This window comes from Doryrhamphus excisus, linkage group LG11 (genome assembly GCF_037039965.1).
Source record: "Doryrhamphus excisus strain RoL-2023G ecotype Guam linkage group LG11, RoL_Dexc_Guam_v1.1, whole genome shotgun sequence".
Lineage (NCBI taxonomy): Eukaryota > Metazoa > Chordata > Actinopteri > Syngnathiformes > Syngnathidae > Doryrhamphus > Doryrhamphus excisus.
In genome coordinates this window covers 18,089,957-18,111,626 of record NC_136367.1, presented here as the reverse complement: position 1 = coordinate 18,111,626, position 21,670 = coordinate 18,089,957, and the positions used below count along the sequence as shown (strand labels likewise).

The 21,670-nt window shown below is 45.0% G+C and overlaps 3 protein-coding genes across 3 annotated transcripts; 2 read left to right on the top strand and 1 right to left on the bottom strand.

Annotated features, from left to right (window-relative positions):
- The first annotated feature begins 92 nt into the window (after nt 1-92).
- pbrm1l (polybromo 1, like) lies at nt 93-10,540 on the top strand. The gene is made up of 30 exons (XM_058065576.2): nt 93-252; nt 548-691; nt 757-854; nt 1,057-1,204; nt 1,365-1,511; nt 1,646-1,762; nt 1,856-1,924; nt 2,013-2,111; nt 2,183-2,268; nt 2,345-2,436; nt 2,504-2,720; nt 2,791-2,932; nt 3,019-3,104; nt 3,693-3,972; nt 4,047-4,152; nt 4,224-4,863; nt 5,134-5,354; nt 5,438-5,632; nt 5,718-5,875; nt 5,947-6,189; nt 6,348-6,493; nt 6,564-6,721; nt 6,980-7,163; nt 7,236-7,443; nt 7,530-7,728; nt 7,805-7,960; nt 8,636-8,800; nt 9,058-9,122; nt 9,203-9,407; nt 9,699-10,540. Exons 2-30 carry the CDS (start codon nt 560-562, stop codon nt 9,860-9,862), a joined length of 4,926 nt encoding a protein of 1,641 aa, XP_057921559.2. The 5' UTR covers nt 93-252; nt 548-559; the 3' UTR covers nt 9,863-10,540.
- A 375-nt stretch (nt 10,541-10,915) lies between these two features.
- On the top strand, nt 10,916-17,857 carry stau1 (staufen double-stranded RNA binding protein 1). The gene is made up of 15 exons (XM_058087496.2): nt 10,916-11,119; nt 11,982-12,240; nt 12,572-12,693; nt 12,773-12,929; nt 14,116-14,272; nt 14,345-14,516; nt 14,593-14,688; nt 14,777-14,989; nt 15,561-15,704; nt 15,781-15,927; nt 15,993-16,059; nt 16,127-16,446; nt 16,515-16,637; nt 16,771-16,850; nt 17,636-17,857. Exons 2-15 carry the CDS (start codon nt 12,048-12,050, stop codon nt 17,721-17,723), a joined length of 2,079 nt encoding a protein of 692 aa, XP_057943479.2. The 5' UTR covers nt 10,916-11,119; nt 11,982-12,047; the 3' UTR covers nt 17,724-17,857.
- Nucleotides 17,858-19,229: 1,372 nt separating this feature from the next.
- On the bottom strand, nt 19,230-20,927 carry rdh20 (retinol dehydrogenase 20). Its single transcript, XM_058076716.2, has 5 exons — nt 20,344-20,927; nt 20,085-20,183; nt 19,858-20,003; nt 19,659-19,790; nt 19,230-19,593 (listed from the first exon to the last, which is right to left on the bottom strand). The coding sequence occupies exons 1-5, from the start codon at nt 20,794-20,796 to the stop codon at nt 19,446-19,448; spliced, it is 978 nt and encodes a 325-aa protein (XP_057932699.2). The 5' UTR covers nt 20,797-20,927; the 3' UTR covers nt 19,230-19,445.
- Nucleotides 20,928-21,670: the final 743 nt, after the last annotated feature.

Below are 21,670 nucleotides of genomic sequence, written 5' to 3'. Positions count from 1 at the left end.
AAAATGAGTTAACAGATAAAAGAGTGATTTTGCGTCATGAAAAATGTTTTTTTCGCCAAGGTTTCTTCCAATTTCAGAACGTGAGAAGTCTTGCAGTGCCACTCCAAAACTCAAGGGGCAACATTGCCTATTTGGGGCGTTTCCACATCGAAACAAAACGAGCCCTAACTTCCGGTTTGGAGTTTTCAAACACTAGCTACCTAGCCGCTAATCTTCTCTCAGGGATTTACTGACATATTTGCTGATTTTGTGGTAATATTGTGTTTTTATAACAACGCTTGCTTTATTTAACTTGTTTTAATCAACAGTATGTTTCCGTGGTTTCTTATTTTTTAGTACGGTGACAGACTAACGGTGGGGAAACATGCTAGCATTGCTTTGTTTCATACATCCAAGTGATGCTAACGCTTAGTTGCCCATCCTCGTAGCTTTTTTTGCATCCTTACTTTCTTGACATTAACATAAATGAGCACGTATTTTACAAAATAAGCACATTCTACCTCAACAAAGTCCACATATTTGCCTTGTTATTTGTCGCCTGTCGTAGAAGCAGTGAGCTATGTTAGCTAAGAGGAGAAGAACCACTTCCCCCTCCAGCAGTGTCAGCGGTGGAGGGGATCTCGATGACGTCTCCACTCCTGGAAGTGGTCGAAAAAGAAAAAGGGTCTCCAGTGTTCCCCCTGTAGATACGGTATGTTTTGGCATGTGTACTCCCCCCCCCGTCTCCCCAAAAGCTAACAAATGCATGTCGTTTAGATTGCTGTATGTCATGAGCTGTTCAACGCAGTCAGGGACCACAAGGATGATCAAGGGAAAAACATCAGTGAACTTTTTCTAAGGGTACCAAAGCGAAGGTATTGCATTCATTTACTATACACATTAGGGTGGTTGATACTGTTGGGGGTGTTTGTAGCCATCTACAACCACAAAACAGTGTATTTATTTTTGTAAAGGAGATTTTTTTTGCACACAAATGATTGTCCAGTAGGTTGATAATAGATGTGTTATATCATCTGATGTACTTTGTATGTAATATTCTACTCATTGTTCCTATAGAAACCTTCCTGATTACTATGAGGTGGTGTCCCAGCCCATAGACATGACAAAAATCCAGCATAGGCTGAAGTCCGAAGACTATCAAGAAGTGGAGCAGATCACTGCAGACTTCCAGCTCATGTTCAATAATGCCAAGTTGTTTTACAAGGTAACAAATTCATTTTTTTTCTTCAGATAGCACTTAATATTTAGTGACTTATTACTGTTGTCTACAATGACAAGATGGTATAAATAATTTATGGATGCTCCGATCAGGGTTATATGCTGCTGATTCCATTCCATGTTTTGTACCTTTGTCTACAATCTAGAGAGACAGCGAGGAATATCAAGCCGCCTGCAAGTTGTGGGACATCTATTTGCAGACGAGGAATGACTTTTTGCAGGCTGGAGACGGAGAAGACGACGATGAAGATGTGGACGATGTGGATAATCCAGGGGTGTCTACAGAAGATGAGGTCAGTTTAGTGATAGCGATCCCTTTACATCCTGATATGTGCACGTATGTGGTTCACATTTAAACCAAGTTTGCGTTTGTCTTTGGAGCATGCATGTCACGGAATGACACACTTATGTCATCTTGGTTTTTCAGAATTCCACCAGCAGTGTAAAGGAAGTGTTGGAGCAGATCCTTGAGGCCGTGGTGATGTACACTGATCCCTCAGGTCACGTGGTCAGTGAACTCTTCCAGAAACTGCCTTCCAAAGTGGTACGTATTTCTTAAAAACCCTAAATAATGCTCTCTGACTTTGTGAATTAATTTTCTCTGAAAGTAGTTGTAATCTGACCTTGTCTTTGCTAGCATTACCCTGACTACTATGCTGTTATAAAGGAGCCCATTGATCTGAGAATGATCGCTCAAAGAATACAGGTACACGCTATGTCATTGACAGTATTTCCTTCAGTTGTGGCCTGTGCACCAGTTCATTCACAAGTACAGTACATTTTCTTTCCCTTAGGTGGGATATTACAAAAGTGTCAACGCAATGGCCAAGGACATCGACCTGATGGCCAAAAATGCCAAAACATACAATGAACCCGGATCTCAGGTTTTTAAGGTATGCCCTCATAGAGGAATTTCATCCATTTACATGTCCGACAGTCAGTAATAAATGTCCTCTTACTGTAGGATGCAAACACCATAAAGAAAGTCTTCATCCAGAAGAAAACGGAAATCGAGCATGCCGAACCCACAAAATCCAGTCTTCGTATCAGGTATTGACATAACATAAAGCAGAATTCAAGCAAAGCTTGTGCATCAATGTTGAGATGTCCCCCTACTGCTATTTAGAAATCGCAGGTCTGGTCAGGTAGATCGGCTTTCTGGTGTCAGCATAGCACTTCAGTACGGCTCGGAGAGCGAGGACGACCCCATGCTGTCCGGTAAGCAAAAACACGCGCCTCCTTTAGTTTCACAATAACAGCATCCAACTATTTGAATGTTTGTCAGGCTCGGTGTGCTACGATGAAGGAGAGTCTGAGGCTGAGAGTCAGAGTTCTTGCATGGAGATGAGCAACCCCATCTTCCAGCTGTATGAAGCCGTAAGAGGCGCCAGGAACAGCCAGGGCCAGCTGTTCTCCGAACCCTTCCAGAACCTGCCCTCTCGCAGGGAGTATCCCGACTATTACCAGCAGATCAAACAGGCCATCTCTCTGCAGCAAATCAGGTAAAGATGATACAAGCGCTTGTGGAGCCTAAGACTGAGTTGCTTAGGGCCATTGTTTTCCTCATTCTAGGGCCAAGATGAAGAATGGTGAATATGAAAATATGGAACAAATGGACGCAGACCTCACTTTGATGTTTGAGAATGCAAAGCGGTACAACATGCCCAACTCAAGCATTTATAAACGGGCCTTGAGGCTTCAGCAGATACTGCAGGTAATTAATTTTGCATCCTTGTGCTACTTTCTTTTGTTGTTGTTGCTGAAGATCACAATCATTTACCGAGTGCTGCCTTTTTTCAGGCAAGAAAGAGGGAACTTTTGAGAAGAGATGATGAGGATGGAGACAGTGTACTGTCATCTGATGCAGGCAGCGCCAAGAGAAAAAGGTATTAACTAGAAGAAGTACAATATCTTCTTTTTCAAACTGTTCCCGATAACATTCCGCTTATTGAGACAGACACCATAAATGTAGATTTAACGGTAGTTTGTCCGGGCGTGGAGGTAAGGACTGGAAGAAATTAGGATTTGACCACCTGTCACCTAATCAAATATCATGACATGACTACAAGCCCATCACTACCATCAGGAGAAGCAGAAGATTGAGCCACCTGCTGTGGCCCAACAAGGTGTACTGTATTTGGGCACAAGCTCCGAGCAGCCGGTGTGAAACCACGGAGGTCTCTGGCAAACCTTTTGCACTTTTTAAACACTGCGGCAGAAAAGCCACAGTCGTGGTAGCGATGTTGGCGTTTCAGGTGGCTAGTAAGCGTTTTTTGTGTGTGCTCGATGTTTTTTTTGTTTGTTTGTTTTAACCTAATCACTGAGCATTTGGTACAATTAGTACAGATTTATCGGTATGACGTCATAATCCCGTACAATGGCCCCACCAATTATTAGTACTAACCATGAACCTGTCCTTAATCTCCATGTTATTTGCCATTTTTCTCATATTTGATTTCCCTTCCTTTTTGAAGCTTCAAGAAAAACATGAAAAAGAACCGAATGAAAGCCCTGTACGCCGCAGTGACGGACGCGCGGGAGGTGGGCACCAGTCGCCGCCTTTGTGATCTTTTTATGGTCAAGCCCTCCAAGAAGGACTACCCCGACTACTATAAGGTCATCCTGGAGCCCATGGACCTGAAGACCATTGAGCAGAACATTCGCAACGAGCGCTACACCACAGAGGAAGCGCTGATGGATGACATGAAATTGATGTTCCGCAACGCCCGGCATTATAATGAGGAAGGATCTCAGGTAGGATGTATGAAGGGTACACCATGACTAAAATGTCATTTTTGCGAATATTAAAAGTATATCATGTCCTGTAGGTATACAATGATGCTGACATCCTGGAGAAGATTCTATTGGATAAGCGCAAGGACTTGGGACAGCCCCCTGAAGAAGAGGACGTAGGCTCTCCCAAGCTGAAACTGAGTATGTTTTACTAAGAAGTTATCCAGTAAAAACAACTCATCATTCATAAATATGTTCAATTCTTAATCCAGGAAAAAGCGGCGTCTCTCCAAAGAAGACCAAATACCTCACCCCTCTGCAGCAGAGGTTAAACGAGCTGTACGACGCGGTGCGGAATTTCACCGACCGCCGAGGTCGCCGCCTGAGCACCATCTTCCTCCGCCTGCCTTCCCGTGCCGAGCTGCCCGACTACTACGCCACCATCAAGCGGCCTGTCGACATGGAACGCCTGCGCAGCCACATGGCGGCGGGCCGTTACCAGGACGTGGAGGCCCTGGTGGAGGACTTTGCTCTCATGTTCAACAACGCTTGCATGTACAACGAGCCCGAGTCGCTCATCTACCGGGATGCCCTGGTGCTGCACCGGGTGCTGCTGGAGACGCGCAAGCAGCAGGAGGGAGGCGAGGACTCTGGGCCTCCTAATGTGGGAGCTCTGGTGCGAGAGATGGTCAGGAACCTGTACGTGTCTGTGCTGAGTCATCAGGACGAAGAAGGGAGATGCTACAGCGACTCGCTGGCTGAAATTCCTGCCGTGGATCCAGACGACCCAGAGAAGCCTCCGCTAAACTTTGATGTCATCAGGGTGAATGTGGAGCGTGGCCGCTACAGGAGACTGGATGTCTTTCAGGAGCACATGTTTGAGGTGCTGCAGAAGGCCAGGAGACTGCACCGGTAAGTCGTCTTCTTTTTGCTACGTTTGTGTCGATATGGAAGAACAAATAAGACAAAAGTCCTTTTGCTCAGTCACTCAGACTGCATAAAGTACACAACACATAATAGAAATTAAGAGTAAAAATGAAAGCTAAATATAATTAACTTGTTCTGTAATAAGTACTATAAGCGGCATAGAGGATGGATGGATGTTCTGTAATATAAACTGCATTTTACTTTCAATTTCTACCATCTGCGAACTATGCTAACACCGACTGTTTGCATTTGCAGGACGGACTCCGAGGTCTTTGATGACGCCGTAGAACTGCAACAGTTTTTCATCAAGATCCGGGATGAACTGTGCAAGAACGGAGAGATACTTCAAACCACTGCGCTTAGCTACTCTGTGAAACACCTGCACAATGACGTGGATCAGGAAAAGCGGGAGAAGATCCAAAAAGAAATTCAGGAGGATAAGGAAAAGGAGGCCAGTGAGGAAGAGGACAGCAAAAGTATGTTTCATTAGACATCAGGGAGTGTCAAGAGTTTTGCTTTTGATAGTGGTTTCATCAAATGTTGTTGGTTTTTCACCCAGACAAAGGTACAAAGGAACAGGACCTGCCAGCAGAAATATGGAGTCCTGAGTCTGAGACTAATATCGCGTACCAGGAGGAATGCACCCTCGAAAACACCACCTATCGTGTAGGGGAGTTTGTGTACGTGCAGCCATCCGAGCCCAACCTCAAGCCTCACATTGTTTGTGTTGAACGGCTCTGGGAGGACGACGCAGGTTAATCCACTCGCTTTTTAACACCGATGCATGTCAGTCTGTTATCGTGTAAAATAGCTAACCTGACCTTGGCTTGTGTATGAAGGTGAGAAGTGGCTCTACGGCTGCTGGTTCTACAGGCCGAGCGAAACCTTCCATCTGGCAACTCGCAAGTTCCTGGAAAAGGAAGCTTTCAAGAGCGACTACTACAACAGAGTGTCCCTCAGCAAAGTCCTCGGCAAATGTGTGGTCATGTGTGTGAAGGTAGGCCTGAAAGACATCAAAATGACAGTTCTGAGGTCAGTTGAACATGTTTCCCAATATATGTTTTACAGGATTATTTCAAACTCCAACCGGAGGGCTTCAAAGCCGAGGATGTGTACGTTTGCGAATCTCGATACACCGCAAGGTCCAAGCTATTCAAGAAGATCAAGATATGGGCCATGCCTCCCAGCCCTGCCAAATGTGTCCCTCGAGATGTGCCCCTGCCTGTCGTCCGTGTGGCTTCCATGTTTGCCAAGCCTGACTTGGAGAAGCTTGCAGTCTTGTATGTAGACGGCAGCAGTTTTGTGGACAAGGTGAGGTTGTGACGTTAAACCTCAAGTGTGTCTTGATATTCTCTTAATGCGTTATTACATAGATTAAACAGATTAATTACATCAGATTGTCTTCAAGAAAGCAGTAAGATGTTGAAGCCGCTGTATGAAGCTGGAAAGTCCTTATTGTCATCCATCAGGACCGGGAGGATGTCACCATGGAGATGAGCGCTGCTGAGCCAGGCTGCCAATACTATGAACAGTTGCACTACAACAACATGTGGTTCAAAGTTGGAGACTGCGTTTACATTCAATCGCACGGGCTGTCCAAGCCTCGGGTTGCCAGGTAAAACGTTTTATTCATCATGTTGTTCTCTTGTTATGATTGACTGATGTCAATGTGGTTTGATGTCCAGGCTGGAGAAGCTTTGGGTCCAGGATGGAGCCACTTTCTTCTTCGGGCCGATCTTCATTCATCCGGAGGAGACGGAGCACGAGCCCACCAAGATGTTCTACAAGAGAGAGGTGTTTCTCAGCCATCTGGAGGAGACCTTGCCCATGACCTGTGTCATAGGTACCGTGCACATTTTTTACACAGCTGATATTTAGGGATGCTCACATCGATTGCCCATAAAAAACATGCCTTGCATGTTTGATCACTCCCTTATCAAACCGACTGATTTTCCACTTTTCTTGCATCTTTGTTTACACGCTTTTCCAAGTTGTCAACCATTACCAAAGTGAAAACAAAACCCTGATGTGAGCATCCCTCATCCTATTTATTTTAGCTCAATGGTTTTTGCTTTGAATCTTATGGTATTTGTGCTCTCAGGCAAATGCATGGTGTCCTCGTTCAAGGACTACTTGTCATGCAGACCCACCGAGGTTGCAGAAGAGGATAATCTACTTTGCGAGAGCCGCTACTTTGACGCTGAGAAACAAGCCAAAAAGTTCAAGGGTTTGAAACGCTTCTCCTACTCCTCCAAAGTGGTTGAAGATGAGGTCTTCTATTTCAGGTTAGCTCTTTTCATTGAAAGCAGAATCAGTCGAGGCCTGGGGCTGATTGTGGTGTTTGTTGCTGCCTCCAGGAAAGTCATTGTTCCACAGAAGGAAGCTTCTCCCTTTTTGGACAAGAAGATAGATGAACTTGAGGTTAAACTAGCAGATATAGAGGATGGAGATGATGACATGGATGACATGGACGATGACGATGACGCCATGGAGGCGCCATCCATGCCTCAGATGCAAACTCCTCTCACCAGCGATATGGACATCATGCCGTACACGCCTTCCCAGGTAAACTAATACCCCTCTCAGGAACCCCAGATCGGTTGCTTCTCATGTTGAAATGAACACGATTGAATCCTTACAATATTTTCCAGTCCACACCAAAGATTAAAGGCTTGTCAAAGAAGGAAGGGGCCAAGAGGAAGATCAACATGAGCGGCTACATCCTGTTCAGCAGTGAAATGCGAGCCGTCATCAAGGCCAGACACCCGGACTTCTCCTTCGGGGAGCTCAGTCGTCTGGTGGGCACCGAGTGGAGGAACCTCGAGGCCTCTAAGAAAGCCGACTATGAAGGTGACGAGTTGCAGAAGATGTCACAAGCTCTGGGTGGGAATGGTCGTGTCAAGACACGGCAATGTCTGTTTTGCAGAACGGGCAGCCAAAATTGTGGAGCAGCAAGAACGGGAGAGGCCAGCCCAGAAGCAAGCATCCCCAAGATCAGGTACCCCCGTAGGGTCACTGATGGGGATCGTGCCTTCGCCTAGCACGATGGGCATGATAAACCAGACCATGACACCTGTGTCAGGTAACCCCTCTCAGAGACAGCACCAGTGTTTGACTAGATGGCGGCAGGGAAATAAGGCAGGACTATTTAAAACAATACCATTACAAACAAAGCAACCATCTTTTTTTTTCTTTTGCTGTTTATATTTTATGATCACTTTGTCCATGTAAAAAACAGCATGAACATTGCATGAATAATCTTTTCAATAGTAAAAACCTCCATGCTTGTTTTGTCTGCTAACACTCGTGTATTTCTTCAGCTCCTTTCACACATGCAGACTCGTTGAAGGCCTTTGCAATGCCTGACAGAGACAGTCGTTCATCAAATCCTCCCAGACACTTTTCATTTCCTAATTCAGAGCTTTTCTTTGTATCTTGACGCCAAGGTGCCGCCATTTCTTATGTGATGATCTGCGATACCAAATGTAGCGGTGCACTATTCTTACCCTTAGCACCGTTTAATAGGGAGCGTTATTTGAACTGCAATATAGCGAGGGATGACTGTATGTCTCATTTGTAATCATTAGAAAGGATGCTGATATGGTAGTCTCTCATAATCATTACTAAAGAGCGTGCATGATTCAAGGCATTTGTGTGAAAGGGGTCAAGTGTGTGCAACAATAGTGCATGTCATGTCATAGTTGCATGTAACTTATGCATGTTGTCATCTTCTTCTCCTCCCAACCCCTCCTCCAAGGCATGATGGGAGCTTATGGGCCACCTTACGTGCCTATGCAGGCCCCCCATGAGGGTTTGTTGAGTGTGGTCACAATGCCACCTTACCCTGCAGGGGGGCCCCACCTGCCTCCTCACCATCTCCATCAAGGTGGTATGCCTGGGTACCCAGGCATGCTTCATCAGGGTAAGGGCTAATAGTCACTTACATCCAGTCGTGCCTCTCCTGCCGGAGGGGGTTTACCTGCCCTACAAGCAGCACAGACAGCCTCTGGTCTCCGCTAGCCTCTGTTTCTCGTCACATTCAGGACACACACATGTGCCGCATGCCATAACACGCAACTACTAACACTGACATTTCAACTACAAATACGCACCACTATTTGATTTGGATTGATTTCCAGGTGTCATAGTTATTAGGCACAAATGATTCTTCTTTCACAGGCATGATGGCCGGTGCTGTGAATGGCATGTCGGGGAGTCCCGCCTCTGGAAACTTCATGCAGCAGGTGATCCACATTGCATACAACGGTAGGTTTTAGTCAGACTCTTGACGCTTGCAAGTAAAGTCTACCGCTTTCCATTTCAGCCTGGAATGTTCAGCCCAGGACAACACGCTCCGCCTCCATACCCAGGACAGGGTCAGCCCTCCCACCTGCAACCCACCGCTCCCATGTTTGTGGCGCCGCCACCCAAGACGCAGAGGGTGCTGCACTCTGAGGCCTACCTGAAGTATATCGAGGGCTTGAACTCCGACTCTAGCACTGTCAGCAAGTGGGACCAGACACTGAAAGGTTTGATCTTTAAATCATGTCATTTCAGGTCTCCTTACTCACAGTTGAGATAAGATATGCCTTTATTAGTCCTACAAGGAGAAATTCCAGGTTTACAGCAACAAAAGCCGAGTACAAAAGCACACAAGCTTAGACTAGACAGTGCAAAATCAAGGTAATACAAATCAAGAAGTTCTACACTACAGCTGTGTACATGTTGATGAAGCCACAGGTTAACTGAACGGTTATTGCACAGTTCATTTACATGCTATTGCAGGTCTTCATTCCGTATCTTCTTTCTGTCTGTGACAGCACAAAGGCGAGATGCTCACTTCACCAAAGAGCAAGAGAGCCGGCTTCCAGCTCATTGGCTGAAAAGCAAAGGGGCCCACACCACAATGGCGGATGCACTATGGCGCCTGCGTGATCTGATGCTGCGGGACTCGCTAAACATATGTCAGGCGTACAATCTGTGACCTGCAGAGCTCACTCCCTACCTTAACTACCCTCCAACCTGGAAAAAAAATTGTACACCCTAGAAGCAATATTTTATAGTCATTCACTATGATTTTTATATTTATTAGCAAGTACAGTCCAAGGAGCTTAATAATTGTGTGCATTTTTTTTTACTCTGGTTAATTAATTTTGCAGAAAAAGATTTTTGGCTTGTTGGTACAGTTAAAATAAACTGAAGAATATTTAAACTTGCAAGAGCCTGTAATTGTTGTGAAGACCTGAACACTAAACCGTATTTCATCTGTTACAGAACCTTTTTTTTAATCGGGTTATCCAGCCATCCATGTTCTATAGCGGTTGTCCACACTTTGTTTTGCGTGTAAGCTGGAGTCTATCCCGGCTGACTTTTTAGAGTGGTCATACAGACTAGGGCTGAATTCCAATGGCAGTTTCATTTGCCCTCACCGACATCCCCTGCATGGGCACTTGGCATCACATCATTGTTGGAGGTGTTGCACTGTACTTTCTTGAAATACTTGCAGTTTATTTTTTTAAATTAATTGTTTTAAATAATAGCCCTGTTTTTTGTTGTTTTTTTTTTACCGTAGTTGTCACTACAGTGTTGTGTTTTTCATAAATTGTGTGCCCTGATACGTTGCCACTACAAAAGTAGTGAAATAGAATGATTACCTCGCTTACTTTGTGCATCTTCTTCAAACAAACAAACCATGGATATATTTTTGCACCACTGTAATATGCAACTCAGCTTTTTGGACAAATGGAACCACACTTATGATGGCGACGGGGAGGGCAAGTAGGAGAAGTAAACTGCTATTGGAAAGCAGCCGGACATGATGACTGTTAGACAGGTGGGCCCACCTTACTCTATTACATCCAGCCATATTTTAATTACTTGTGGGGAAAAAACGATTAAAAATATTTTATATTTTAAAAATAAAATCACCACCCCAATAAATGCCCTACAATAAACAGACACCTGTTTCTTAGCAAAACTCCTCAATCATAATAGGAGGACGATTGCTTTATTCTGGAAGTACGTCCGGTTATCGTGACGTAGCTTCCGGAAGACTGAATGAAGCTCGGGCCATTCTCTTTAGTGTTTGCCCTGTCTCCCCTATGTCTACCTCTCCACTGGCTGCTTTTTGATTTAAAAACAACGTAAATGAACCCTTAAAAGTGACCAGTCGTACACCCAGACGACACGAAACCGCTGTGTCCTATGGAGTAGCTACAAAAGCTGACAGGAGGACGAAAAGGTGAGGATTTTTTTTTATAATTTCTGGAGACTTTTGGAGGCTAGCGTAGCAAAGCTAGCAGTTCCATCCGCTGTCCGGTTCCTCCTAGAAAAACGGCGAATAGATTATTTTACATGTGTGAAAAACAATGTCAGCTTCGGTAGCGTTTAGGTTGATAACTGTCATGTTCAGGAACACAAGTGTTCTGCGGTGTTTTTTGTGATGAAAGCTGTGAAGTGGTTACCTACCACAGTGGTCTGAAGCTAGGTAAGCTAGCAGGTGGGCTGTTAGGGGAGCTGTAGTCATCCGGCCTCAATTTAGCACATTTGGCATGTCCTTATAATCAGAATAATGATACAAAATGCGTGCAGTTACATTAATAGAAATAGGAATGAAGCGCTGTTGAATGCGTCTAGCCGTCACACAGCGTTCATAAAAAAAAAACATAATGCAATATAGTCCAGACTCTTGTGTTAAAATGTAAGCAGCATAGTGTTTATATAGTTTGCGGCCATTTCTGTACAATGCATAGCAGTGATGAACCACTCCCATTTGTGCACCAGCTGAGGAAACAAAGAGTAATGTCTTTGTTTAAATGCAAAGCATCACTGACAGCCAGCAGCACCATGTTGACTCTCCAGCAGTATGACATGATTGTTTAAAAAGGAATGCAATCCTAATCCCAGATGGAGTTTTCTTGCCCGCGTCCTCAAAGTGCTTTCTCATTAGGGGTTCTCTACGAGACGACTTTAAATACATTAACTGTTTTTTAATCACTTCTGTGCTTGTAGACTTAAACAATAAAATGGGCTTGACTTTATATCATACTAATAAGTATTTGCCGTCACATTTTTCTTATTTATTCTTCTATCATCATTTCCAGCAATCAATACACATACCATACAAAATTATTATCAAAGCCATCAGTGACAAGGCCAGAGCAGCGAGGATGTCCCAGCTCCAGTTCCAGTGTCCGGCCAGTCCCATGCCCGCCGCCCCTGCCCCGCTGCAGATGGGTCAGCCTCAGCCGGGCTACAGCATCCCCTGTGCCACGAGCACGCTGGCGTCTGAGAGCGCCAGCCAGCCCGTCAGGAGCTCCGCTCTCCCCGCGGGCTCAGTCACACCCTACAATACCATCACAGGTTTGTTTGTTCATAACGGAAAGTGAATCGATGCCTTCCACAGACAATATTTGTCTCAAGTCTCATGTCAACTTTGTCTACTCTGAAGCACTGTTCTCTCCTGTAAACTGACTTAAAGTATTCCCAATAAGTGCACTTGTTGGGAATTTTCCCCATCAAGCTAGATGTAGCGTTCCTTTCTATGTTGCTGTGTGAAATAAATGCACCCAGGAATGAATTGAAGTAGCATGTAGTAGCAGGTACATTCAAGAAAACATGTAATACTTGACGTATTTTGGTCATTTTAAGCATTACCAGAACTTCCAGTGAGGGTCTTGTTTTTGTCTTGCAGTATCTAACATGGCAAACCCTAAAGAGAAGACCCCCATGTGTTTGGTGAATGAGTTAGCCCGTTTTAACAAGCTCCAACCTGAGTATAAGCTACTGAGTGAGCAAGGACCAGCCCACTCCAAAGTACGTTTTGGGAGATGAATGAAGCTTGCGGGGGGGTCTGCTGTGTGACCATGTGTTAATCTGATGATTGTGTGTTTAGATTTTCTCAGTGAGGCTCACACTGGGGGATCAGCACTGGGATGCGGAGGGGACCAGCATCAAGAAAGCCCAGCATTCCGCAGCTGGATCTGCCCTGGCTGAGACTGTGCTTCTCAAGCCCACCATCAGGACGCCACGTCACCCAGGCAAGACCCCAGGTGGGCGCCTCCTTTGCTCTCCAGACAAATTTAGGGCCCTATGATTTCCATGTTAACGGAATCGTAGGAATTGGCTTGGTTATGTTAAATCACCCCACTACTTCCATGTACTTTAGGGTTTAAAACAAGTAAGCTAATTAATTGCTTCAATTCATTGTTTAATTTAAAATGTTTAATAGCAAAATTAATGTAATTAATAAATTCATTAAATGTCTTGTATTCTTTATCCTATGATACAACAGAGTATGAGGGCCACATTGGGGAAAAAATTAATCTGCAATTTTGAGAATAAAGTTAGAAATTTACATGGAAGAAAAATGTAATTTACAAGAAAAAAGGCGCATCAATTTAAAGTTGTACTATTAGGAGAGAAAGAATAAAGTCGTGAATTTTCAAGAATAAAGTTTTCTTATTTATGAGGAAAATAGACATGATTATTCTTGTAAATTTATGACTTTATTCTTGTAATATTACGAATTATTTTCTGGTAAATTTACGGATTTACTCTCATAAATGTATAACTTTATTCTCAAATTTAGGACTATTTTTCTCATAAATGTACGACTATTTTTCTCATAAATGTACGACTATTTTTCTCATAAATGTACGACTATTTTTCTCATAAATTTATGACTTTATTCTTGTAAATGTACAACTTTATTCTGTAATAATTATGACTTTTTTCATGTAAATGCTTGTCTTTATTCTCCTAAATTTATGTTTTTCACCGTAAATATGTAGGACTTTTTAATGTAAATTTACAACTTCATCGTCATAAATGTACTACTATTTTTCTTGTAAATATATTACTTCTTTTCTTGTACCAGATTGGAAACAAAATCAGTGATATCGCACATCACAAGCAAACAGGCATTCTCAACATATACAAAACACACTTTTTGGCCTTCAAAATAAGAGCACTTTTTGCGACATCTCGTCTAATAGTGTAACCAAAATAAGGGTGTTATATTAATAACATAGTTGGAATTGCTTTGGCTTCCTTAACCATAAACAGTCAGTAAATGTTAGGATTTTTGCATTTAATTCATGGAACCCTAAAAAGCACACACTCTATGCTGGTAAAATAAGATGGTAAAATAATAAGGATTTCACAGGGCCCCACATATTGCAGTCGTTCTTTTCTTCCTACGTGTGCTGATGTGTGCATTGTTGTGCTGTATTCTAGTTGATGGCATGATGCAGATCATGGAGTTGAACGCACTGTGTTCAAAACTTAGTAAAAAGCCAATCTATAAACCCATGGAGCCATACCCGGGTATACGACCACCAAACATCAATTACAACGTCCGTGTGCCGGGGCCCTATCAGCGCTCTATGCAGCAGTAAGTTTATCCCACCCATCCTCAATTTGAGTCTCTTTTTGAAATAAGTAAAAAAAAACTAAATGTGTTCAGATATTACTACCCATTTGCCCCCATGGGACCAATGATATACCACATGGAGCTATCCATCGGAGGCCAGCAGTTTATAGGGAAGGGACGCACACGGCAGCTGGCCAAGCACGACGCCGCCGTGAAAGCCCTTAAAGTGCTACAGAAGGAGCCGATACTGCAGCAGTTGCCAGTGGTGAGAAGAGCGCCGTCAGCACTCTGGGCGAGTCGTTGAATCTCCATTTATTGGCTTTCCCTTCTGCCTCTGACAGATGAACGGAGAGACCGAAGAGGAGAACCTCAACAAGTCGGAAATCAGCCAAGTGTTTGAAATTGCACTGAAGCGCAACTTGCCTGTAAATTTTGAGGTATGACGCCGTCAGGTCGTCACGGAGACCAGCGGGGTCACAAAAAAGATCGGATTCCTAACCGCGTGACGTCTCCGTCCGACCACAGGTGTTAAAAGAAGAAGGTCCCCCGCACATGAAGAGCTTTGTCGTGCGCGTCAGCGTGGGAGAGTTCTACGGCGAGGGAGAAGGAAAAAGTAAAAAGATCGCCAAAAAGTTGGCCGCTGCCGCCGTGCTGGGGGACTTGAAGAGGCTACCTCATATACCCAGCGTGGAGAGGACGTTGCCACGCATCAAGAAGAAAACTAAATCCATCATCAAGGTACGACCAGTCGCTTTTCACAAGCATTTAGGACAATACCACTCATACAGAAGACAAACCGCAGCAACGCCATCTTGAGCTGCAATGTTCAAACTAAGAAAATGACAGAATGGCTTTAGCTCCAGGCTAAATGTCTTCATGTGTAAACAATGCACAAGTGTCACACAATCAAGTAAGCAGAGCATAGCCATTTTTCAGGGGAAATCTGATGGGAAATAACGCAGTCGAGTGACTGACGAGAGGCACCCGCTCGGGACTGCAGATGTATTGCTGGGTGGGTCGCAAAACCCCCAACTCACTACACCAAGCCATGCACGAGATTGGCTCCAAACTGGACTCATTGTGCTCATTTTGGGACCTTAGTGGACTCCTATAGAGCGGCGACGCAATAACCCACAATAAGGCTTTTTAGATCTTCCAGAATCTGCACCTCAAAAAAGAAAAATATTTGGTTTGTCATCTTAGCTGTTGCCCCCCTTTTAAAGCGGTTAGTTAAAGCATGAATTACTGGCGCCCTCTACTGGACGCAGCCATGCGTGTACGTTGAACCACGACCAACTCTTGCCCACAGCTGCAGACCAGTCCAGAATACGGCCAGGGAATGAATCCCATCAGCCGCCTGGCTCAGATCCAGCAAGCCAAGAAGGAGAAGGAGCCAGAGTACAGCACGGTGACGGAGCGAGGGCTGCCGCGGCGTCGGGAGTTTGTCATGCAGGTGTGTCTGCGTCCTTGAACCCCCCCACACACACACACACCACCTGTATTAAGGTGTGATGTTACATGTTTTACAGGTGGCAGTGTGCGGCCAGTCCGCAGAGGGCATGGGGCCGAGCAAGAAGGTGGCCAAAAGGAATGCGGCGGAGAAAATGTTGGAGCTTCTGGGATATAAAGTGCCTCAGCCCCAACCCCCTAAACCAGCACTTAAAACTGAAGAGAGGGTATTTTTTTGCACATAAGCGATACTGTATATAGTATGTGATATTTACTCCTTCTACACCCTCAGACCCCGGTAAAAAAGCCAGGTGATGGACGCAAAGTGACCTTCTTTGAACCAGGCTCTGCAGAAGAAGGTGAGAAGCAGTTAGATTGCAGCTCTGAAGATAATAAAACGTCTTCTTATAAAAAAAAAACCTGAAGGTTCCAAAGAGGAGGAGTTCCGCCTGCCTTACTTGAGCCACCAGCAGCTGCCCGCGGGCATCCTGCCCATGGTGCCCGAGGTGGCACAAGCGGTCGGGGCCTGCCAAGGCAGCCAGACGAAGGACTACAGTCAAGCAGCGGCCAACCCAGGCAAGGCCACCGTCACCGCCGTCATTGCCAACGAGCTGCTGTACGCCGGCGCGTCCCAGACCGCCGAGACCATCATGAAGAACAAAAATACCCTAACCCAGCCTCCACTCGGGCCCCTCACCAGGCCCTCGGAACAACTGGGCTTCCTTGCGTCGGTGCAGGGCCTTCAGGTGACCGTCTGCTTTGATTGGCTAACTTGTGTGGGCTCAACGCTGCTAACTTTATAACACACTTGCAGGTGGAGTACAAAGATTTCCCCAAAAACAACAAAAACGAGTTTGTGTCGCTGATCAACTGTTCCTCCCAGCCGCCGCTCATCAGCCATGGAATAGGAAAAGATGTGGAATCCTGTCATGATATGGTAGGACCGTCATTACGCTGTTTCTTTACCACTTCCTCACAGATCTACCTGAAACATGACAAGCACGTTGCTTTCAAAAGAGAGAGTGAAATAATGGTACAAGACGGTGCTGCGCTCCTTTTTACTTCCGCAGGCTGCACTCAATATCCTGAAATTGCTCGCCGAGTTCAACCAGCAGTCAAGCGAGCGAACAGGAAATGGACCAGCTTCTGGGTAAAGCTCAACACGCTGCATTTCGCATATCTCACCGACCCAAACCGTAGACAACAGGAAATAACACCCCTATAGTCCCCTAAGCCAGGGGATTATGTATTCATTCATTTTCTACCGCTTATCCTCACGAGGGACGCGGCGGGGGGTGCTGGAGCCTATCCCAGCTGTCTTCATGCGAGAGGCGGGGTACACCCTGGACTCTGTGGCCAGCCAATCACAGCGCACATATAGACAAACAACCATTCACACTCACATTCATACCTATGGACAATTTGGAGTCGCTAATTAACCTAGCATGTTTTTGGAATGTGGGAGGAAACCGGAGTACCCGGAGAAAACCCACGCATGCAAACTCAATGGTGGAATTGAACTCGGGTCTCCTAGCTGTGAGGCCTGTGTGCTAACCACCACCGTGCAGCCCGATATGTATTGATATATACAAACTATGTTGTGTTCAATCATCAGGACTGCTACCACTTTTGCGCTTGCTAACTTACATTTTCCATGAAGTTCCCGGTTTTCTTTTTACACATTTGATCATGTGATTAATCATGTGTACTCCCTCGTGTAGTTGGAGTGTGTAGTTTCACATTACAATGTGATGGTTGGGTGGTAGGTTCCCACAAGAACTGAAATTATGAGTGGGTTCATGCTGTATTTACGTCCAGCAGGGTCATCTCCGAGCCTCAAATTGGCCTCTGATGAGGGCCGAAGGGGTTTGATTTCTCGCGTTAGGTCAGGGAACATCAATACCCCCCATCACTAACCAGACGCCTTCTCAACAGGAGCGTCAAGCAGGAGCTGGAGGGCGACCCGCACCTCAAACAGGCTAACTCAAGCACGCTGGTCCCGCCCCCGGACGGAGCCGTGTAGCCCCGCGGGCGCGGCTGATGCACGAGAGAGAGAAAATGAAGACACTGTGTCCTTAGTTGCTATGGAAACGCCACCGTCACTCATCCTCGTTGTCGCACGGTGTTGACAGTTAAACAAGATTGACGCTTCGCTCACCTTGATGTTGTTTAATTGGACACGCCCCTTCTTTTGTCGCCACGGCAGCTGCATCCTCGCCGCACTTTGAGGCCCACGGGGGAAACAAAAAGTGAAGCGATAAACTGTGAATTACGTTTGCTCTCTGAGTCGTCTTGTTTTTAAGTATTTTATGTGTTTTCACCCGTGAGGTGGTTCCTTATTAAACCCAGTCTCAGTTTTAGACCTCAAATCCCGTCTAGGAGGCAGCTGCTCACCTTCGCTTTCAGTTCACCGCCACGACTGACGTGTTAGCGACATGAGCGTGTAGGGCTGGGAGGAGTGTGTTACTTTCAGTGTGGCGTGTATTGTGACGTGAAGTTGTCCCCCACCGTCTGTGGCAGGGGGGAGGGGGGGGGGCGGGGTCACCTGATGCTCCCTCTCCCTCCTTTTATGTCGCCCCTCCCGTCTCTTACTCGTCCTCATGCTAATTAAAGCGGCGTGCTGTGATGCACAAAACAATCCGGTGCCGTCTTTTCCTTTTGTCGCTTTTTCCGCCAACCCTGTTGATGAGGTCAAAGGTCATGTATGTAGGTCCTGTGGCCTCTCATTCATTATTTCATTCATTAGTTATTTTTTCCCCGAGTTGTACTATCACGAGAAACACAAACTTTACATTAAAAAAAAAACACTGAAATTAATTAAAATTGTGTCAAAAAAGTTTGGTTATAAGAATAAATTCAAAATATGGGAATAAATTACAAGAAGAAAATTCACGTGAAAAAAGCCTGAAATATTTGTAAAATTTAAAGAAACTGCTGTAATTTTACGAGATTATTATGAGAAACAAAAAAAAAGTAAATTAAAATTCATTAAAACTGTCAAAAGTTCGGTTACAAGAATAAATTCAAAATATTGGAATAAATTACGAGAAAAAAAATCAACAAGAAAAAAGCCTGAAATATTTGTAAAATTTAAAGAAACCGCTGTAATTTTACGAGATTACAAGAAACAGAAACTTTACATAAAAAAATGTAATTAAAATTAATTAATTAAAATTGTCGTAAAAGTCTGGTTACAAGAATAAATTCAAAATGTGGGAATAAATTACAAGAAGAAAACAGTGTAATTTTACGAGATTATTATGAGAAACAAAAACATAAAATAAATTAACTAATAATACAAAAAAATACAATTAATTAATTAAAATTGTCGAAAAAGTCCGGTTACAAGAATAAATTAAAAATATGGGAATAAATTATAAGAAAACTCACAAGAAAAAAGCCTGAAATATTGGTAACAATTAAAGAAACTGCTGTAATTTTACGGGATTAAAGACAAAATTTTAAGCGAAAAATGTAATTTAATGAGAAAAAAATGTCAGTTTTACAAGAATCAATTATTTTTAAAAAATAGCAAAAATTTTAAAACCACCGGCAATTTTTTATATTACAATAAAATCGGCGATACCAGCCCAAATTTGACTCCTTATGCGTTGGGCTTGGAAATGAAATGAAGTGTCGGTTCCAACCATGCTTGTGTTGCCAGATTGTTACATCCCAGACTTTATTGAGCGACAGCATTCACCATTCCATCCGACATGACAGGAAGAGCCTTGGAATAAAAACATCATCTGCTTTGTTGGGACGGGACCGCTTCCGAGACCGACTTGAGGCCGTTTGGCGTGTGTTTCTTCTTGGCGTCCATGAACGGATACATGCACTTGTCCGATCCCATGAACCGATACGTGACCACGTTGGATTCCCACGGCAACAGCCTGAAGCACAGAAAAAGCTGACGTCTTGTTCGGTGAGTATGATGGGGTAGACGGGGGAGACTCACGCTCTGGAGAGGAAGGGCAGGTACGTGAGGCGAGGGATGCACACCAGAGGCTGGTCTATCAGGATGGCGTTCATCGCCTGATCCACGCAGTACTCGGGCTCCAACGGGGGCAAGACCATCTCCACTTCCTCCCTGGTTCCACACGGTATCATCAACTTTATGTCATCTACAGTTTTGGAGCCGAAGTTCCCGGACGTACCTTATCCTGCAGCCTTCAAACATGCCCGTGTTGACGATGTACGGACACACCAGCGTCGTCTTCACGCCGTCCGCCCCCTCAGCCAGCAGCTCGTGAGCCAGAGACTCGTGGAAACCCACGGCGGCAAACTTACTGGCGCAGTAGTCCTGTAGGAAGAGACGCACACGTACGATTTACACGCCATTGTGAGTCAGAACGCCGACAAAACTTTTCGAGTTCTTCCTCACCTCCACGCAGGCTGTGCTGAAGAGGCCCAGGACGCTGGCGATGGTCACGATGTGGCCGTGATTCTGGGTCTTCATCTGGGGCAGGAAGGCCTTCACCGTCTGTCTGGTACACACACACAAAAGAGTGCTAATGGGTTTCCCGGCATGCCTTGCGGGTTCCTGGAGGTACCGACTCAGCCTTACCAATGCAATGTATTTTCTATGTGTTCTAAGTGAGAGATAGTAATGATGATGATGATGATGATGGTGATCCACCCACCCAGAAGAGCGCGTGACAGTTGACCTTCAAGGTGGTCTCGATGAGGTCATCGGGACATTCCAGCAGGCGCCGACCGGCCACCACCCCGGCGTTGTTGACCAGCACCGTGACGTGTCGACCCAGGTCCTTCCTCACCGAGTCGGCGACTCGATACACGTCCTCCCTTTGGCTCACGTCCACCGTGTAGGCGTACGCCTTGCCCCCCGCCTCGCGCACCAGCCGGGCCGTGCGCTCGTTGGCGGTGGCGTCCACGTCCCACAGCACCACCTCGGCTCCTCGCTTGCTGAACTCCCGGGCGAAGAGGCGACCCAGGCCGCCTCCGGAGCCCGTGATCAGCACCAGCTCGCCTTCGATGGACTTGATGCGCGGGCGCAGGACGGCTCGTACGCTGTTACGCAGGATGAAGTAGATGACGTCCAGCAGCATCATCTGGAGGTCCATGAGGAATATCATGGTGCTCGCACGACGGGACGTCGGATCCGTGTGAGGCTCTCGCTTTCCGTGCAGCTCGTTTTAAACGTTCCTGGCGGATTACAGGAAATACTTTGAGCTGCTCTAAGCTGTCAATGTATGCGTTCGCACCAGCACCTCCAAAGCCTGCATGAGAACCTGGAATGTTTATTCCACGGACACGTGAAACATCAACTGTACCTACACGCCACATGACGCCGGCCAACGTTTACTGACACGGCCATGCTGACTACACAAGCCGCACACTGACTACTCTAATGTCGGCTTTGGAGATATCCTCAGATGCTGGTGGTCGAGATACAAGATGCCCTCAACTTGCTTTGTTTGCTTCTTCTTGGCAGATCCAAAGCAGGCGGATGATGTCCACGTCCCAGGAGGTTACTTATTGTTGCTCTCACTCCCGAACACTGGCGCCCTTGTTTGCTGGCAGCGTTTGGCCATGTGAGCTCTGTGTGTGTGTGTGTGTGTGTGTGTGTGTGTGTGGTTTTATCAGTCAGACTAAAAACCCCCTACATACATTATATACGGTATTATTTACCATTTATAAACATTACTATTTTTTAATAATAGTAGTACTCTTTCATTTTACCCCCCCCACTTTAGAATCTATATTATATACACTAAAATAGATACTACATAGTATGTCTATACTAGTTCATTTACTTATACTGACAATTTATACTGTAATTATTATATTTTACAGTTTTATATGAACATTTCATTGTTTTTAATTGCTGAAATTTATTTACAAGTTTGAGTTTATATATTTATTTTTCTCATTTTTAGATGTAATGCATTTAATACAAAAATAATTGTGTGTTTTGTAATTATATTTATGACATTTATATTATTTTAT

Excerpts from the sequence above, each read along its gene's own strand:
- pbrm1l (XM_058065576.2), top strand. The coding sequence starts at position 560 with ATGTTAGCTAAGAGGAGAAGAACCACTTCCCCCTCCAGCAGTGTCAGC. Across the intron at positions 855-1,056 it reads CTAAGGGTACCAAAGCGAAG|AAACCTTCCTGATTACTATG; the intron begins GTATTGCATTCA and ends TTGTTCCTATAG. Across the intron at positions 7,729-7,804 it reads TAAGAAAGCCGACTATGAAG|AACGGGCAGCCAAAATTGTG; the intron begins GTGACGAGTTGC and ends TCTGTTTTGCAG.
- stau1 (XM_058087496.2), top strand. The coding sequence starts at position 12,048 with ATGTCCCAGCTCCAGTTCCAGTGTCCGGCCAGTCCCATGCCCGCCGCC. Across the intron at positions 12,241-12,571 it reads ACCCTACAATACCATCACAG|TATCTAACATGGCAAACCCT; the intron begins GTTTGTTTGTTC and ends TTTGTCTTGCAG. Across the intron at positions 14,273-14,344 it reads TATCAGCGCTCTATGCAGCA|ATATTACTACCCATTTGCCC; the intron begins GTAAGTTTATCC and ends AAATGTGTTCAG.
- rdh20 (XM_058076716.2), bottom strand. The coding sequence starts at position 20,796 with ATGATATTCCTCATGGACCTCCAGATGATGCTGCTGGACGTCATCTAC. Across the intron at positions 20,004-20,084 it reads TCAGCACAGCCTGCGTGGAG|GACTACTGCGCCAGTAAGTT; the intron begins GTGAGGAAGAAC and ends CTCTTCCTACAG. Across the intron at positions 19,791-19,857 it reads TTTGAAGGCTGCAGGATAAG|GGAGGAAGTGGAGATGGTCT; the intron begins GTACGTCCGGGA and ends GTGTGGAACCAG.